Genomic DNA, 18,867 nt, shown 5'->3' with positions numbered 1-18,867 from the left:
GACATCCACACACCCAAATGCACAGACATCCAGACACACACCCAAATGCACAGGGCTGCACACACACACACACCCAAATGCACAGGGCTGCACACACACAGACACTACTAAACGCACAGATGCACACACATACCGCACATTCAGTGCACAGGCACGTGCGTGGACTCACGCACCGCAAGGACTTTCTGCCTGTGCTCCAGCGGTTCTCGGTTTTGCTTCTTATGGGGTCACAGGCAGCCGCTCTCACAGCCCCGGAGGGGATTCTAACTATGACTTCTCTAATAGCGGCATCTCTTATTAACGGCTTCACGGTCACGCTAGTGAGAAGATCCATCCCTGCTGTCACCGAGATGGTGACATTTTTGGATCACCGGGCAGCTGGCCACAGGCGTGAGCCGCTGGCTGGAAAGAATGGAGGAGGCGACAGAGCGATAAAAAGGGGGAGGGGACACCGCTGGCTTCAAGCCAGCTATTCAATTTCTGCCTGAGGCTGTGGGCAAATCTAGCAAAGTTAGAGAACACCTTAGGCCCTAAGGTAAACACAGAATTCTAAGCAAAGAGCCAAATAGTGTGCTCTGAACGCCGTGATGTGACCGGAGGAGAGTCCCGCGTGCCTCCCGAGGCTGAGCTGCGTTCGGACGGCCCGGCGACACCCGAGGCAGCTCCTGCGTCGGCACACTGACGGGCTTCACAAAAGAAGGCCCAAGCATCCACCAGAAGTGCGTCAGGTGCCAGGAAGAGGTCCCAGCACCCACCAGTAGTCGCACACAAGACACAGCGGGGGTGAATCTTAGCACAAGGATAGCAAGGGTAACGAGCGCGTCCAAAGCACACGTGATGCCTCCTTTTCCAAAGACTTACAAAACAACAAAAATCATACCTTTCAGAAACCCACGTGTCTGCCACAAAGCTCTGCACAGGGACGCTGCCCCGGTCCCAGATGGCAGTTACCTCGGGGGAAAGGGGCTGGCGATGCGTCGGGGGTCCGCGGTTAGAGGTCAGAGGACAAACAGAATGGCTACCGGGCCACTCCCGGACCAGGGGCAAGAGTGTGGCAGGGGCCAGTGTCGGGACTAACGCAGCTCTGTGCACCGGCAGCGGCCTCCAAGCTGGCTCCTGTGCACACAAACGTGGCACGAACACCGTGGCTTCACGTGAGTGGGAGGCTGCACGGGCTTGTCGCCTGCCGTCACACAGGCACACGTCTGACCGCAGCCTCTGACCCCTCCTCATCACCACCTGGCGTGGGAGCCCAGGCCGAGGAAGCCCCCTGGAGGGCTGGCTGCCCCCGGGGGCGGGGTCCTGCAGGAACAAGGCAGGTGCCGGGCAGGGCCCTTCGGTGCCCCCAAGACGGGACAGGCGGTGCCTGGGGACAGCGATCCTCTGAACCCAGCCTCCACCCCTGGGAAGAAAAGACTCGAAAAGCTAGTTGCTCGCGTTTGGGTGAACCTTCTGTGAGGGGAAAATAGCCTACCTTTTGCTCCATAAAAGGTAAATTAATTAATAAAACAATACACATGAATGAAGAAGGAAATTCCATTGAATTGTAATAAAGAAACTAAAAATATTTTCGCACGAGGGTTCCTGCTCGCTGTGAACAGAAGCAGCCTCTCCAGCACGACGCCATCACCCTTCGTGGGCCACCGGGGACGCCACGGCGCAAAGGACCCGCCACCAGGCTGCTCGCCGGCAGCTGTAAATCCGGGTCTGCTGACAGCTAATGTCACGCATGTCAGGCCTGCCCCCCAGCCCCAGGAACCAGTGAGGACCGGGCTGCGGGCTGCGGCCAGTGCGGGGACAGCAGCTAGCAGCACACTGTCCCTGCCTCCTGGCGTGAGGTGACTCGGAGCCGGGGAGGACACTCCAGCCAGGACAGGGCTGACCGCAGGGCAGGACTTGGACCAGACAAGCAGAGGGATTTTGACCAAAAGAGGGGAGGGGAGGAGCAGGGGGTGGGACACCACAGGCAAAACTCGTGCTTCGACCCAGACGGTTCCTTCCCGGTGCGTGAAAACGGACTTGGAACCAGTCCCGGGTATGATGCCAGACACCGAGCCACAAGATTCTAGAAGGAAACACGGGAGCAAACGCTTGTGATTTTGAATCAGGCAGTTTTCTTAGGTCCGACGCCGAGGGGTGGGGTGGGGGTGGGGGTGACAGGTGGAGGGGGTGGGGATGGGGGGGTGAATGCAGAGGGCACAAGAGGGAGTTTGAGGGTTGGTGGCAGCGTCCCGTATCGGATTGTGGCGGGCACACGTGCGTGCCCAAGCCCAGAGATCTGTACAGCACGGCGACCTTTACAGCGTGTAAATAAAACACAGACCACTCTGTGGGGAAGCCCAAATGGAACCCAAGCCGCGACACATGAACTAACCGCGGACAAATGGACGGCACAGGCCTATGGGGAAGAGGTGGGAAAGAAAAGGGCTAAGTTATGTGGGAAAACACTATTTTGTCTGGATAGTATAAGCTACAGAGACAGGGAGCTGTGCACAAAGGCACCCTCGTCGGTCAACCCGTTTCTCACAGGCTGTACAGGTTAGCAATTCTGCAGCTACTCCGTGTGTACGCTGGGGCTGAGCCAGTGAGCACACCGAGTGTATACAGCCAGAGCCAAAGACAGGAGTCACAGATGATGGGGGGAGGCCGGATGGATGTTGAAGTGTTAACCTAGAACTGGAGGTATCCTTATGAACTCATGGTTTTATAATAGACAGGTGATAGATGATTGATGATAGATAAATAGATGAGTGATAGACAGACTGATGGATGGATGATGGAGAGATAGACGATAGATGGACAGATACGCAGATAGATGAACAGATGGATGGAGGGATACATACATACATAGGCAGACGGATGGATGGCTGATGGATACACAGATGGTGGATGGATGGATGGATGGATGGACGGATGGACAGACAGACAGATGATAGATAAGCACACGGATGGATGGATGGATGGATGGATGATGGACAAACAGACAAGACAGACATATACATACATACATACATACATACATGCATTCACACATGACAGACGGTAGACAGGTGGTGGGTGGGTGCAGAAATAAACAGAGGCATGTGCAGAAAGTAAGGCATGTGCTCAAGCAGCACACGGGGCGCGTCAACAGGACACAGGAGCTGCCTGGACGAGCGCCCAGCGGCCGGGACCACCCGGCAGGAAGATAAGCAGCGATGGCGCTGGCCTGTAGCCCCCAGAATAAATATCCCGACCCGGATCGCTGGGCAAAGAAGGGAACAGCGGGAATAAACAGCAGGAACGGGGCACAGGAAGCCCGCGGCAGCACCGCGACATCCTACGGCTGCGGCGAGGCGCGCTGACCGCCGCCAAAGTCCGTGCCCAGAAGCTTCCGGAGAAACGGCACCCTTGCGGTCTCAGGTGCCTCTCCCCAGTGCGTTCCCCGGGCACGAACAACACGTCTTTGGTGCAGAGCCTGGGAGGTGCTGTCCACCGGTGATAAAGGCCAACGTCACCCAGGATGCATGATGCGTGGGCATCGTGTCACTCGGCTGGGCAAACTCAGGGTGACACTGTGGCCCCAGCCCCTCCGGCTGCCTCGGCCGTCAGGGGCCACCTCTCAGGGGACATCAGGATGTCAGACCTACTGTTCCTGCCTGCTGTGACAGCCCAGCCCGAGGCCCGTCTCATACATTTTCCCACTTGGACGAGCATTCCAGAACTCCCTCCCTGATGCCCAGGCAGCCGGGAGGCTGGGCGACGGGGCGGAGAGGAGGCCTGCTTCTCTCCGGGCTCTGTGTCTGCGCACCTTTAGGGCCATCTGTCCCCCCTCGAGGGGGCTGCCGTGTGGTGTGTCCCCTGCCTCCAGCCCCGGCCAGCCCCGAGCTAAGGATGCCCCACGGTGAGCACCCGGAGCTCCGCCCAGGCCCTGGAGGTCACTGAGGGCAGCTGTGTCTGCCCTCCCTACCGGTAGGACCCGCTCACAGCTCTGGGGACACCGAGCGTCCTTCCAAAGCCTGGCAGATCCACCCTGCCGCGAACACCGTAGGGCAGGCCACAGAGCCACTGGCTGGCTCACCGGGGACACACTACGGGGAAGGATGTGGGTGGGGCATTTCCGGGGACCCTGGACAGCGTGTTTCCAGAGGGGCGTGTGCCGCTGTAATGCACGCATTCACCGTCACCTCACTACGGGCGACCATTAAGGCTGTGATCGTGCACGGTCCTCGCCAAGCAGTCAAAGGCAAGGGCGGCGTGTTCAGCACTTTCCTGAGCACCATGTGCTCAGCCTGAGGGCTTCCGCACCAGCTGTGAACCGCGGCTCGAGCCCCAGGGACTGCAGGTCCCAAAGCGCACGCTTGGGTTGGAGCTCACGTAAGCTCTCGGGGCGTCCCGGGAGCAGGACTGGGACCAGGCTGGCTCCTGCTCCGTTCTGGAACAAGCCTGAGAGTGACCCTCCGGGCCCGAGGCCGTGCCCATGCACCCCTGGAGGACCCCGGGGTCCCACACGTGCCATTATGTGCCCCTTTGAAGGAATGTGTGCCACACGTGCTCCATGACATGAAGACCATGCTGCTGGACCCCTTCTGGATGAGCAGGTGGTGACCTCACACGCTCCCCCTCCCACAGCCCCGGCCTCTGCCTCCGCTTCTGCTCCCTTCCCTACACAGCAGTGCACATCCTGGGGAACCCCCTGCAGCCCCACCACCTGAGGAGCAGGAGCCTCGATGGGGAGAGGGCTCACCGAGCAGTCCTGGGTGTGGCCCACCAGCCTCCACCAGCAGCTCAGCACGCCCCACATAAGTGGCCTCACTTAGGAAACTCCCCTGGGGGCTGAGAGCTCAGCCATGCAGCAGCACCCTGCCTGGGCCTGATCCCGGACGAGCCTCCTAGCCTGCAGGGTGCGGGGGCTGGGCCGAGAGAGGAGGTGAGGAGTGAGGTCCTGACCCCTGAGCTCCGCCAAGTGCATGACTCTGCCTGAAGGGAAGGGGAGCCTTGGGGGCTGGGGCTCAGGAAGCGGGGGGCGGGGGGGGACTGCTCTGCAGGGTGGAGTAGGAAGCTTTCCTTTCCCAAAGCGTCTGGCAGCAGGAAGGTGGGGGTGGCCAGGGATGGCCAGCAGACCCGTGGGGGCTGGGGCACATTTGGACAGCCCTTCACTGGCAGGGCAGGAGGCCACCCTGGAACTCAGGGATGTCCCCGTGGCACATACTTGGATGCATGGGGGGAGTGTCCCGGGTCTGGGCGAGGAAGCCCCCAGGGGTCACCACACTGAGGGACGCTGAGGAGCCCACACAGGGACGCCCCCAGGGAGCACCCTGTGGTCCAGGGGTGGTGGAGAGACCCCTCCCCGTCTCCACTGGCCGGGGCAGACGCCCAGGGCTCCCACAGCAGGGCAGGCCCCAGCAAACCGAACCCACATCTCCGCCGGGACCACACGGGACCAAGCAGAAGGAGGTAGGGCAGTGCCCGCGAGGGCCCCAAACGGGGAGGGACGGGCAACAGGGAACCCCGCCTCCCACGGACAAATGGCTGCGCTTACCTGCTCACCACCTGCGCTTCGGGTTCCCTCCTCGTATCTGCGGGACCACGGGTGCATGGCTGCCCTCGGTGGGCACTGCCCTTGAGGGAGAAGGCCGGAGGTCTGCACCGCAGCTTCGGCCCCGCTCGGCCCGGGGCCTCCGGGCTGGGGTGGCGCCAGGCGCCCAGGGCCGCAGTGTCCGGGGTTCTGCGTTCCAGGAAAGCCAGGCCCCTTTGCAGTGGGTCTGGGCCCTCTCTTGTCCCACCTCCCACTACCACACTCCTCAGTCTCCCTCGGGTCGGTCCCACCGCGCTCCTCTGCGAGGCTCAGGGAGGCCTAGGAGGCCGGGGGTTCATGGCACGGTGCATGCGGCAGCCACGGCTGTTCCCACGGGTGACAGGCAGGGGTGCGTCAGCCAGTAGGTGCTCAGGACCCCGGCAAGCGAGTCCTCCTAGGCCACCTGACATGGCACGGGGAAACCGTCCTCGGAACATCCCCCTTGACCCGTCTGGGGCCTCCCCGAATGAAGGTCGCCTCTTGGCCGCGGGCTTCATTGTGTCACGTGGTGGGGTGCCTGTGTCCGTTCATCTGAGACGCGTGTCGCACGATTAAGGGGCCGTGAGGTGGGAGCGCGGGGCGCCGGACGCTTCTGCACAGAAGCAGCTCTCTGCACCTGCTCAGCAGGGAACTCGTGCATCCCTGTCACCGGGATAGGGAGGCTGCGCCCCGAGGAGAGACCCCAGGGTCCAGCAGCCAAGACCAGGCCTCTTCCAGAGGAGCCCCAGTCAAAGAACTGGTTCTAATTCTGGCTCACAGAGTGGACAGCTGCCCACGCAGAGGTGCTCAGAGCGCCCCTTTCTCCCTCTTCCTCGACGGGCCGGGGTCCGCAGAGACCAGATCCTCACGGGTCTTCGGGGACGAGACAGGGCGTCTTGTCTGGCGGCCCGGGCACCGGCTGCTCTCTGGTCCAGCTGGAGGAAAGGGGTCTGGCTCCTCCGGGGGCTGCAAGGAAAGGGCAGGACACACGTCAGGGAGACTCCTCTGGACAGGAAGGGGCTGGCGGGATGGGGGATGGGGACAGGATGCGGCTGCCCCAGGGGGAGCCTCTGGGGACGCCCTCAGAAGGGCAGGGATGGCCGAACGGGTCGGCGAGGCCAGCGCTGCCTCCGGTCCTCCTCTGTGTCGGAAGGAAGCAGCGGGCAGGCCTTGTATGTGGGCCCGGTCTAACGCCACGGTAACGACACCAAGGTTGAGCATGACCGCATTCACGTCCGTGGATGAGACCCTCGTGTCACGGAATCCCGGGCACTTGTGGCCGAGTGTCCAGTGTAACCCAATCTCGTGCTCCGTACCACGGGAAAAGGACAGGAAACAGGAGACAACCGTGCTCCCCAGCACTGCTTCCTGCCAACGCCACAAGCGGGAGCCCACCTGGGGTGCCGTGCACGCGGCCCCTCCTGGGGGAGGCCCTCCAGGAGGGGTCCTCACTCTCCCTCCTGCTCAGGACAGGCAGTGCCCTCGAGCCCTCTGACGTCGCCAGAGCCTGAATCCCGGCCCGGGTTCTCAAGGCGGCCGGGTGGCTGCGAAACGACCCTTGGAGGCAGCTGGAGGGCCGGGCCCTGCTGGCCCCCGGGGAGCGGGCGGGACCCTCGCACACCACGACCAGCCGATGCCATACTCACCACGTCAGGGGGCCCAGGCGAGCTATGACCACAGAATGAAAGCTAAGGAGAAAAATAAGAACAAAAATAGAAACTGAAAAGGAACGGGGGAGGGCAGAGACGGAGGGGAAGAGAGAGAAAAAGAGTTTGTAGACATCTGGCGAGAAAGGACGGCGATCACAGAGATCACAGACAGAACAAGACGCACCGTCCGCCGGGCACAGGAGCAGACCCTGCTGCTGTCCTGCGTGCGCGGCTGGCGCTGGGAGGGGCCGTGAGGACGTCCTGGGTCCACAGGGACAGTGTGTCCCCACGCGCCCCACACGAGCGCCTTCACCCACCCCCCCTGGCTCTTCCTCCTCCGTGGGGCCGACGGTGGGCCCCTTGCTGGCTGACCACGAGGAGGGGGTCCTGTGGAGCCCCTCCAAGGGCCAGGCAAACCCGGCGCCCCGATAAGACTCTGGTCGCGGTCCCGCTGTAACGGTAAAGGGCCAGCCACCCGGACCGATGTCACACTGGGGCCTCACTGGGGCGGGGGTGGGTGGACAGCCAATGCAGACACAAGAGAAGGTCTGGCGGAGGGTCCAGAGCCTCTGGGACCGCACGAGAGGAATCCACACCCAGTGTTTAACACCCAAGTGGTTAATGCAGACAAACGCTCCCACGTTAAGACGCAAGGGAAGACCGACGTTTATTCTGGAGGAGAGGCTGCACGCGCCGTGAGGCTGGAGCCCTGAGCACAGCGCCCCTGCACCCCCGGGGTCTGCTGGAAGCTTCCCTAAGTGTCAGCGTCCACGTGGCAGCAAACCCTGTTTGCAGGGCACCTCTCTGCCATCCACCCTGCACGGTCCAGGGGCACCGGCACGGCAGGGTCGCACGTTACTGTGACGACCACTGGGCAGATGGCAGTAAAGTGTCCAGGGAAGGGGCAGGCGTTGTCACTGAGGTGGGGGGGGGGGGCCGGGGGGTGGGCTGCCACTGGGAGGGGCCACACTCTCCCTCGGTCACGGGGCCTCTGCGGGCTCCTCCTCTGGCAGAGGCTGAGGACGTGCAGCCCGTGGGGCTCCCGTGTGAGCGCCAACCTCCTGCTTTCCCCACAAAGGACAAGGCAGGGAGGTGGACCCACCGGCCACCTCACTGAGCGCTCAGTGGGGAGCTGGCCATTTTAGGGAGACCTACCCCACAGGCGGGACCGACTGCAAGAACCGAACGTCAGTGTGACCCCGGAGATGCTAACACATCCCTAAATCACAGGAAAAGAACTACGCCAAAGTAAGCGATGCCACGGGAAGAGGCAGGGCTCTCTCCAGGCACGCTCCAGACACCTTGATTTGGGGACCGCCAAGTCAGGCTGTCACCAACAGTGGACACAGTGCCTGTGACCCCACGCCTGGCAGGGCTGGGGGTCCAGGAAAAGAGCCAGACCGTCCGCCCTGGGGCCCCAAGCTGCGTGGCCCCAAACCAACTGCACACCGGGACCTCAGGTTCCTAAGCCTGGAAGCAAGGACACGAAGGACCGGAAACGAGAGACTGGGACTGGACAGATGGCCCTGCTTCCAAGAGAAAATCCAGTCCTGCAGGAACTTGAGTTTTAGACCAACCGCTTGGGAAACGTGGAGGCATCACGTACTCCACACAGCCACCAGCACCACAAGGACCCTAGGTCGCTGGCTCAGCTCCCACTGCTACGGCTGGGGACACGGAGTCCGTGAGCAACACGGCCCCTCCCAGGTGGCACGGCTGGGTCACTGCAGAGGGGGCGTTCCCAGAGCCGGGGCTCCCAGCTCTGCCCTGGAGCCTCTTTCTGTCCAACCGCGCCTCAGCCCCCGGAGCGCACGCTAACGACACGTGTCAGCCGTCTGTGTTCCCAGTGAACAGAACAAGCCCCCGAACGTGCATCTGTCTTACCTTTTCCTCCAGTTCCTTGATCTGCCTCTTCTGACCTTCTATTCTCTCTTCTAACTCTTTAATCCTCTGCAATGTTAAGAAGGGGAAAATCTTCAGTAATCAGAGCACGTATTTGGGAAACCAAGGACTCGGAAAAAACCCTTTCGGGGTTTGCACTCATTTACTGCGAGGGGCTGGGAGCCTGTCTGTCCTGTGTCCGTGGACTGCTGGAGGCCGTGTCCGGGCAGAGGAGTAGCCTTGCTCCCCCCCGGTTTCCCTTTTGGACACAGCCATTCTTAGTCGGTGGCTCTGCTCCAACAAGAGTGACATCTTCCCGCCCCCTACGATTTCAGATCGTAAACCATAACGCTGGAAGCCCCAGGAATCGATTCACGCCCTTCCCAGATGCCCCTGCAACAGCACCAAGGCCACAAAGCCAGTCCCAGGGAGGAGTCTCCTCGACAAGGTGACACGGTACTCGAAGCCCCAGTCTTCGCTGTGGTATACCAGGCCGACTGGATGCAAATTTGCGTGTCCACTCTGGAACCGGATGCCGTGTCTGGGCCCTGCAAGCAGCCTAACTCTGGCTACAGCCTGTCGGATGGGCAAGAGGGGTCCACAGGTAATGGCCACACTGACCACCCTGAATCTGGCAGAGACTGTTCTGGTAGCTGACGATCCTCTGGTCAGACGTCACCCACCAACATTCACAGGAAACCGTGGTTTACTAGTTTATCTGACTTCACAGGTTGAGCCTTTGAACACAGAACCCACCCGTAAAGCCCCCTTCCAGGCCCCAAGGGCGCACACAGGGGAGCAGAGGCACGTCCGTAACACCAAGGCTGCCCAGAGTGCCAGGGCCCTGCACCTTCTGTTAGAAATGGACCTATGGATTGGCTTGAGGTCCCAAAGTGCCCGAGGCTAGAAGCCAGGGGCTTCCCCCAACACACGAGCTGCTGCTCCCCAGAAGACAACTTCACCAGGTCCTGACCATCGAAGGAGGAGTCATTGTAGAGACCTCACAGTCAGGGGTCCCAAGAGAGAGGGATGTGCTACCCACAGGAGCAGATGGTACAGCCCAGGTGGCTGATCAGACGGGACAGGGAGTCTGGCACAAGGGCCTACAGTGGGAGGGCGTGGCCGTTGGCGATGTGGCCATTGGGGTGGGGGGTGGGGGATGGCCATGGGAGGGCGTGGCCGTTGGAGATGTGGCTCTTGGATAGCACCCGGTGAAGTGCCTGGCCATGGGAGGGCATGGCCATGGAAGGGGATGGCCTTTGGAGATGTGGCCATTGGGGTGGTGGGTGTGGCCACGGGAGGGCGTGGCCGTTGGAGACGAGGCTATTGGAGAACACGCCGCGGGAGGGCGTGGCCATGGGACTTCGGGAATGAAGCGCGCAGCCCCCTTCTTCGGGCACCCCACCCCCACCTGCAGGCGCACCTGCTGTGCCAGCTGCAGCAACTCCATGCGCTCCCGCAGGATCTGGGCATCACGCTCGCGCAGCTCGCTCATGACCTGACGCTTCCACTGCTCCACGGCCACCTTGAGCTTCTCGCGCTCCTCCTGCGACAGAATCTCGGCCACTTTGGCCCCGGCCTCCTGCTGCAAGGCGTCGTATAGCATGGCTTCCAGCTCCAGGATGTGCTGGTGGCGGAAGGGCAGACATTAGTCTTGCCTTCTTCCCAAAGGGCTGCCTGGGCCTGACGGGGGCCAGGGAAGCCCGTGACCCCCGGCGTTACAACGTCCCCAGAGCACCCACGTAGGGGACTATTTCCCCTGGACTGGCTTCAATGACCTTCTGTAGAGTGGAAACACAATCCAGGAGTAATTCGTCCAGGGGCGTTCACCTCTAAATTACTGCTCACACGTGCACTGAGACTTCAGTGGCAGAATTCTTATGTCATGCCAACATCAGGGAACACAGGTGAGCAGACATTTGAGACCAGAGTAGGATGACAGCCCCTAGGGAGTCGGGGGAGAGCATGACAGAGGGAAGACCTCTTCCTTCGCTCATGGCCTTCATCAAACCCTGGGCTTATGAGCCCCAATGAAGGAAGAGGGGCAGTGCTCACAGGCGTTTGTCTGATATAAGGACAAAATCGACAGTAAGTCCCTGACTTCCAGCTTCTCTCTGAGGCCTGGCCACTCTGTGGTCCTCAATGACACCTGTGGTGGGTCCGTCGTGTCCCCAAGGAGATACGTTCAAGTCCTGATCCCCAAACCCCGTGAGTGTGGCCTCATTTGGAAATAGGGTCTCGGCAGCTGTAATCAAGTTAGGATGAGGTCATGCTGGATTGGGGGGGTGGGGCGGGCATCCAATGGATTGTGTCCTTGTGAGGAGAGGGGAGTTGGAGGCAGTCACAGAAGACATGGGGGAGAAGCCACGTGAAGACAGAGGCAGAGGCTGGGGGAACCGCTGAAGCCCCCAGCAGCTGGAGGAGGCAGGAAGGACCCTCCCCTGGAGCCTCGGAGGGAGCATGGCCCTGGGACACCAGGCTCTCAGACTCTGGCCCCCTGAGCCCTGTGAGAATACCCCTTTCTCTCAGCTGCTCCCTGCCGCCTCAGACAAGGCCTCACCGCCACTCAGCCTCGAGGCCCTGTGTGCCGCGGTCCCCACCTCCCGGCTGCATCACCTCCAGTCTCAAGATGATAAATCCCCAAAATCCCTGCACCCGTGGTGCCCAGTACATACTGCTGGACCTGGTTGAAGACGCCGCCTCTGCAGAGCCACCCGGTGCCCACGCCGTCCGCGAGGCTGCAGCCCTCAGTAGCCCCAGGTCGTGAGACAAGTGGGGACACACAACTCGCACAGGGTCCCATGGGGACAGCTGGGGCCCGGACCCTGCAGGGGCCTTGCTCCGGAGTCTAGTCTTCACCCTGCCTGTGAGGGCTCGAATAGAGAGCCCCTCATGCCCCTGGTCCCCAAGCACGTAAGCCACCCTACCCCTCCGCGACCACGGTCCCCAAACATGTGCTATTCACAGTTAGGGGCCACAGCGCTCACCGCAGACTTCAGGGGAAGGACCCATAATCCCATAGGCTCCCCACCTGTGAGAGCACCCAAGAGAAGCAGAGAGGCTGACAGGCCACGTAGAGCCAGGCCCTGGACGCCCAGGCCAGGGCTGAGAGAGCCGGGCTGGGGCCCAGGCGGAGTGGGCCGGGAAGCGGCCGTGGGCGGGGACACAAGACGAGGAGAGAGCCGCGTGGGGTGTGGGGCTCACCCCTCTGCCGCCTCCCAGAAGTCCAATGCAATGCCCAGAAACCACGAACCAATGCAAAATGATCTCTTTGCTGTAACTCAGCAGCCAAAATGCGTACCTTGTTATCAATTCCTAAGGATTTACCAATTTGATCTGGAGTACTCTCAAAGCTCTTTCCTCGGGAAACTTTCCCGGTACGATCTTTGAAAAAACCAAGTTCTTCAACTACAGAAACCCCTCTTCCTATCAAAGCCATAACATCTTCAGAAATGAAGGGTTCTATTTCACCAGGCAAAATGATTCTGAAAAGTCCTTTCGGCTTAGTGGACGTTTTAGGAAATGAAAAAAAATAAATAAATAAAACCTTTGGACCTCACATTTTATTGCTTTTGACAACCACAGAATAAACTCTCCCCAGCTGTCACAAGCAGCTCAACAGTCCCCATCAACCACCACTTCTTAGAGCAAAAGAGCTTAGGCGGCTAAGATAAGCACAAGCATTTAAAGAATAAATAAATGCAGCTGAGCGTGGGGCTAAGAATTAGCATCACAATGGCCTGGCACAAAGCTGGTGGCAAGAGACGTGTGGGGACTTTCGGTCCCTACGTGAGCCTGAGCCATGGGCCACCTGGAAACTGCCCCTGGGCCCTCGGCCTCTCCCAAGCGTCCCGCAGGAACAGCCTGGTCCGTGCAGCTTCCCCAGGGCGGTCATCACACGGCACGGACCGTCTTTACCCTTTCGAAACCCCAGCCGTGGCCCTGTGTCCACAGACAGAGCAGGGAGGGTGTAAACCCGGACAGATACCCACAGGGCACCCCGGGACCGGTCTGTGCCGCCCTCCATAACAGGGCTTCGTGAATGGCAGATAAAACTAACCGTCCAGCAGGAAGTGCAGGCGTGAATGGCAGGTGAAGAAAACAAGAGACAGCAAACGTGTGTCCTTCCTATTGGAACTGGAGGAAGGGGGCATCACGGGGGAGGGGTGTCCCCCCAATGGTCTTCCCCCGGGGACGGCCCCCCAGCCCCAATCACATCACACAGCCCTGCGGCTGCAGAGGCCACCCTGCTCCCCGACCCTCTGAGGGGCAGGTGCGCGCGCGCGCGTGTGTGTGTGTGTGTGTGTGTGTGTGTGTGAGATATGCAGCCCACTCTCCGACATCACGTTCACCGGCCTATCTTCTCTGCACTGATGTCACATATAATCAATTCCTATTCCTGAGCTGTATCCTGAGGAATGCCCGGGGCCTGGGGCTGAGCTGTCCCCTCCCTGCACGTGTCTGGGATGCAGGACCAGAGCACAGGGAGCATCGGCGGCGGGGGGCTCAGAGGTGTCCGGCTGCCCCCCATATACTGTGAGCATGCTTCCCACCCGGCACCGTGGACTGGAAACATGGACCCTGGCACATATTTCTGGGATGGCCCATCAGTGCCAGCTCGGCTCTCTGAGGCCACCTCCCTCTGCCACCTCCTCCGCGGCTGCTCCCGCAGCGACTGTCTGGTGAGTGGGCCACTGTCACCGCCATCGGCACCCAGCAGAGCCTCTGCCCTGCCTCGAGGGACCCTGATGGGTGAACAGAAACATCACGCTGCCAGATTCCAAGCTGGGCGATGCCCGCTCCGCACACAATTACCTCGCCGTCCTCACAATCCAGGGGGCGGGAACTAATGCCTCCGTTTACCGCACGGACGCCTCTGGCCTCAGGCGTCCGCTAGCGGCAGGGTCGCTTCCGGGCCCCTCGGCAGTGCTCGGGCCACCTCTCCCGGGCCACCGGGCAGCTCTCCCTGAACAGGGGCCATGACATGCGCTGGCCTTAGGGACAGCCGGTCCAGGGGAGAGAAAGGCACACACAGTCTGGAAGCGCTGCTGAAGGTGACACTGACCTGAGGGGTGGGTAACAGATGCCACCAAGGACAAGCTCGCGCCCCAGGAGCCTCCCACCTCCGGGACACCCCGCAGTGCGCCTCTGAGGAGCAGCCAGACCGTCCCTGATTCAGATTCGCCCTCTTGAAACAAAGGCAGCCTGAGGCTCACATGAGAATCCCGGTTCTCAAACCCGAGTCAGCGAGGACGGAGTCCCGGTGACCGAGCGGTGTGTGCAGGCACTCCCTGGTCTCGGTGCCACAAAGCGGACACCCTCCAGACGCACGAGCAGGGACGCCTGCTTCCACGGGGCCAGCCGACGCGCAAAGGCAGGGGAAATGCACACTTCCTGGAGCAGGGGCACACGCATACTTGGAGCGGGGGCACGCGCACACTTCTCAGAGCGGGGGCACACGCACACTTCTCGGAGCGGGGGCACACGCACACTTCTCACAGCAGGGGCACACGCACACTTCTCGCAGCGGGGGCACACGCACACTTCTCGGAGCGGGGCACACTCACACTTCTCACAGCAGGGGCACACGCACACTTCTCGGAGCGGGGGCACACAGGCCGGGATCCCCAGAGAATGAGGCTCCTCACACGCGGCTGTGATCAGTTAACTTGTAGCAGCGTTACTTCCCACGCATCCTACGTTTTCAACTCATTTTAAACATCCATTTGAGTTCTGCCTTCACAGGGCAACGTGCCGACGAGGCAGCGGGGCATCTCGGACCTCACTGACAGGGAGACGTGCGGAGAGTGACCCCACGGTGGCACGCGACGTGTGAGCAACTCCTCCCGTTTCTCCTCAAATCTGCACCCGCCCCGCCAAATGGCCCTTACCCTGTGAGCCTGGTCCAAGGACTGCTTCCTGTAATCCAGCTCCTCATCAAGGTAACCCTTCTGCTTACTGAACAGCTCCTGAAACACAAGAGGACCCGTGTCTCGGCCTCGGGCACCCACCTGGCGACGTCGTGCTGCGGACACGAGGCAAGGCGCCCACCAACCTTCTCGCTCTCCAGGTCAACCATTTTTCGGTGCAGGGCTGACTCCGTCTCTTCGATCTGCTGGAGCCACTGGACACAAACCGAAAGAGCAGGTGACGGTGACCTTTCCGGTGGCCACACGGGCACCAAAGCCATCCCACCTCCCCCCAGGCTCCACAGGCGGCCTAGGAGCGGGGGTCGGGTTGGCACTGTGCGCTCCGCGTGCCCAGCGTCCAGACACCCCCGCTTCGCCTCCAGGAAGTCTGTGCCCCACTTCTCCAGGGAAGGAAGGGGAGGGTCGTTAGCAGGGGTTCGGCGGGAAGATACACCCGAGAGCTCAGCCGGAGGACGTTCTCCCCCAGTCCCATGCCCCCCGGAGCCCGACTTGCCGGGACTCCCTCTCCCCTCCCTGCCGGAGGCCCCGGGAGTGGGTGCTGACGGCCGGCCCGCCAGCCAGGCTCTGGCTGGGGGGTGGGGGCCCAGGTGGGCCGGGCAGCACCCAGAGGAGGGTCCCGGTGGGGTGAACAGAAAGCAAATGGCACACAGACCCACGACACTGCCTGGCCCTTGGGGAGGAAACTGAGGCAGAGTCGGCCTCGACACAAAGTCTGGCAGATGTGTGATGTGCACGCACATGTGGTGGGCGCTGTCTGACTGGCGTGTTGCCAGACCTCCCAAGGTGGACAGGGTTAACGGCCTCCCCACCCCCAGCCCAGAAGCCCCTCCTCCAAGGACCGCATACTCTCTGAGCTCTGAGCACAGAGAGAGAGGCCTGCGGGGCCCAGCCCTGTCCCAAGAGCATCCACACGGGTGCTATGGTTACCTTTTCGGCCAAGGTCAGGACCGTCCTAGCTTGTATGACGACCACTTGCTCCTCGTTGGTCAGATTCTGCACCCAAAGCAGACACGTGTGCAGTCAGGGGCAGCGCTTTCAGAGGTGCCCAGACTGAAATAATGAGGTGGGGGGCAAATGGGGGTGCCGGGTGCAGTGTGGGTAGGTGAATGGGGGTGCCCGGTGGGGGGGTACGAGGAGGGGGATGAATGGGGGTGCCAGGTGGGGGGAATGGGGGTGCCCAGTGGGGGGTGAATGGGAGTGACCAGTGGGATGTATGAGGAGGGAGGTGAATGGGGGTGCTGGGTGGGGGGTGAATGGGGGTGAAGGTAGGAGGTGAATGGGGGTGCCCGGTGGGGGGGTACAAGGAGGGGGATGAATGGGGGTGCGAGGTGGGGGGGATGGGGGTGCCCAGTGGGGGGTGAATGGGAGTGACCAGTGGGGGGGTACGAGGAGGGGGATGAATGGGGGTGCTGAGTGGGGGGTGAGTGGGGGTGAACGGGGGTGCCAAGTAGGGGCTGCCGGGAGGGGGGTGAATGGGGGCTGTGAGGGGTGCAGGCAGGGGGTGATTGGGGGAGCCGGTGGGGAGGGGTGAATTGGGGTTCCTGGTGGGGTGAGTAGGGGTGCCAGGAGTGGGACTGATGGAGAAGCACAGGGGACTGGGGTCACCTCTAAGGTCACTTTTTCTGAAATGGTCTCGTGGGGTCTTCAACCCCTCTACTCCTGACCCTGGGGACTCCGAGGTGCTTCTCTATTCTGTCCCCTGTGTCCTCCACTGCTGGTGACCAAGACACTGTAAGTAGCCAGCTGAGGCAGAGGCGGGGGTGGGGGGGTAGCATAACACAGGCAGCGGCAACACACGTGTCCCCGCCGTTCCCGTCCGCGTCTTTGTTGAAAGCCAGCTGCCGCATGTGCATCCCGCATTACTATTATTAAAACACCTCCCGGACATGTGGGGTGAACACCTGACACTCATGGCTACGAAATGGTGTCCACCCCTCCCTGGCTCTTTGTCTTGTTCTGCTCAGCGTATTCATGCCTCTTCCCATGGGGCCACCTGGGTGCTCCTTCTGGGCGAGTCTGGCTTTGGGGCCAACGAGCGTCCTCGGAGGCTACAGGCGTTTCACTCACTCAGACCCTGACTCCCACCTGCAGCAGCACCGGGGCAGAGCAGGAGCTGGACCGTCCCCACTGCGGGGCCCAGTGTGCGGGACAGCCGTGGGTGCGGAGGGGAAGCAGAGACCAGAGCAGGGCAGAGGCTGCTGGGATCACTGAGCCGGAGGACAGCCCCCTACAGCCTGGAACGCCCCTGACTCAGGGTCAGTCTGTTCAGAAAGCCCTCCCAAGGGCAGGGGTCTCTCACCATCCTCTACCCCAGCAGCAGTCAGCAAAGGGGGGGGGGCAGTGACCAGGTGCCATAGGCGCAGAGCAAGCTGTGTCCTTGGGTCACAGTGACCCCGACCCGGCACGGAGCCAGGCTGGGCAGACGCTCCTCACACCCCTGCTCTCAGGGAAGCTGGCCAGGCGCCCGTGCACGCCCTCCTCCCAAGACAGGAACCGGGGAAGGCTGAGCAAGGGGCTTCAGGGAGATCCTCCCAGGACATGGTTATGCCGGGGGCTGAAGGGCCTGCAGCGTCCCATGGGGCGAGCAGCCTGGCCAGGAGGTGACCCCGTCCCCAGGCCCCAACCTCAGCCAGGTGCCATCTGCTCCGCCTTCCCGGGGTGACCCATCTCTCTGCGCTCCAGGTACAGCAGTGGCGAGTGGCGCCGCCCACCAGGGAGGGCGGGGATCCACTCGGCCCCTGCCAGCCTCTGCTCAACTCCAAGGGCCCCGACTCTTGAGCAAGCCGAGGTCTGGGGTTCAGGCACCCACGTAGCCAGTCTGGAGGCTGCGAGCTTCTCGGAGGCGGACTGTGCCAAGCAGCCACAGCACGAGTATGTCCTGGCCGTGACTGTAGCAGGGGCCAGGCTGTCCCTGTCACCTGCTTCAGGTGCCAGGCCACTCTGAGCTCCAGGAAGGCATCTGTGGGCTCAGGCTCCATGGGGCACAGTCTTGGGTCACGAGGTGCGTGTGAAGTGTGCCCATATGCTCAACTGTGACCACCTGAAGGGATGTCCTCCGACCCACTGGCAGGAACTGCCATAGTCTCCCCACAGTCATCCGAGCATAAATCTGAAGGTGTGTCCTCTAGGCCCCAATAGCCTCTGTCCCCATACTCTGAGGCCACTTGATGGCCCCATGGCTGTCCTGCCTCCTGGTGCTCTTGAGTAGGCAGCTACAGGGTTGGGGAGGGGCCCTGGACTGAACTGGACAGAGGTAGGCTGAACCTACACCAGCTCTGTGACCCTGAACGGGTGTCCTCTTGGGCCTCAGTTTCTCCAGCTGTGAATTGGAAGGTTAACCAATATGGTTCCCAAGAGCCTGTGATGGGGCCTGGGAACTCGGGACCGGACCCCATCCTTGCCACGAGCTGAGGCCTCAACGACCTACAGCCGAGATGGGTCTGGGGGAGGGCCAAATACAGCCAGCGGAGCCTCCCTTCCCAAGTGAAGGGGGGCCAAGGACAGAAGGGTTCTTGTCGACACAGGGCCCCGTACACGTCACAGCTGCTGGGAAGAACAACTAGCCCCAGGAATACGCGTGAGTGCCTGGGTTTGGGTGTGTGTGCCTGAGTGTGTGTGGGTGTGTTTACACGCATTTGTTTTTGAGTTTTTCTCTTTCCGCTTCGTGCAGTGCACTAATTTGACTAAGTGCCTTGCTCTTTCTCAAGAGCAGTGACCAGGATGGGGAAACCAAGGTGTCTTAGGATTAGCTGTAGACTGTATGCTTATTGGTATACCTTGGAGGAGGAAAAGTTCTAGGTGGTGAGTGAGGCTGCCTTCTAGCACAGCTGAACTGCTCATTGGACAGGGGACTCAATGAGCGCAGAATGAT

The 18,867-nt window shown here is 61.4% G+C and overlaps 1 protein-coding gene across 19 annotated transcripts in view; it reads right to left on the bottom strand.

Annotated features, from left to right (window-relative positions):
- JAKMIP3 (Janus kinase and microtubule interacting protein 3) overlaps window positions 1-18,867 on the bottom strand; it is a 112,599-nt gene that overhangs the window by 9,098 nt on the left and 84,634 nt on the right. For 8 of the 19 annotated variants that reach the window (XM_043597903.1, XM_043597904.1, XM_043597905.1 and 5 more), the window contains 7 exons: window positions 15,924-15,989; window positions 15,122-15,190; window positions 14,958-15,035; window positions 10,490-10,693; window positions 9,070-9,135; window positions 7,183-7,224; window positions 5,522-6,502 (listed from right to left, as the gene is read on the bottom strand). In XM_043597903.1, coding sequence (XP_043453838.1) covers window positions 6,344-6,502; window positions 7,183-7,224; window positions 9,070-9,135; window positions 10,490-10,693; window positions 14,958-15,035; window positions 15,122-15,190; window positions 15,924-15,989 — 684 coding nt within the window. In that variant the 3' untranslated portion in view covers window positions 5,522-6,343. Of the gene's footprint in view, window positions 1-5,521; window positions 6,503-7,182; window positions 7,256-9,069; window positions 9,136-10,489; window positions 10,694-14,957; window positions 15,036-15,121; window positions 15,191-15,923; window positions 15,990-18,867 lie in introns of those variants that run through there. The other 11 variants (XM_043597910.1, XM_043597913.1, XM_043597911.1 and 8 more) reach the window with 3 other exon arrangements.

Source organism: Prionailurus bengalensis, chromosome D2 (assembly GCF_016509475.1).
Source record: "Prionailurus bengalensis isolate Pbe53 chromosome D2, Fcat_Pben_1.1_paternal_pri, whole genome shotgun sequence".
In the NCBI taxonomy this organism is placed as follows: domain Eukaryota; kingdom Metazoa; phylum Chordata; class Mammalia; order Carnivora; family Felidae; genus Prionailurus; species Prionailurus bengalensis.
This window is presented reverse-complemented; position numbering and strand designations above follow the sequence as displayed.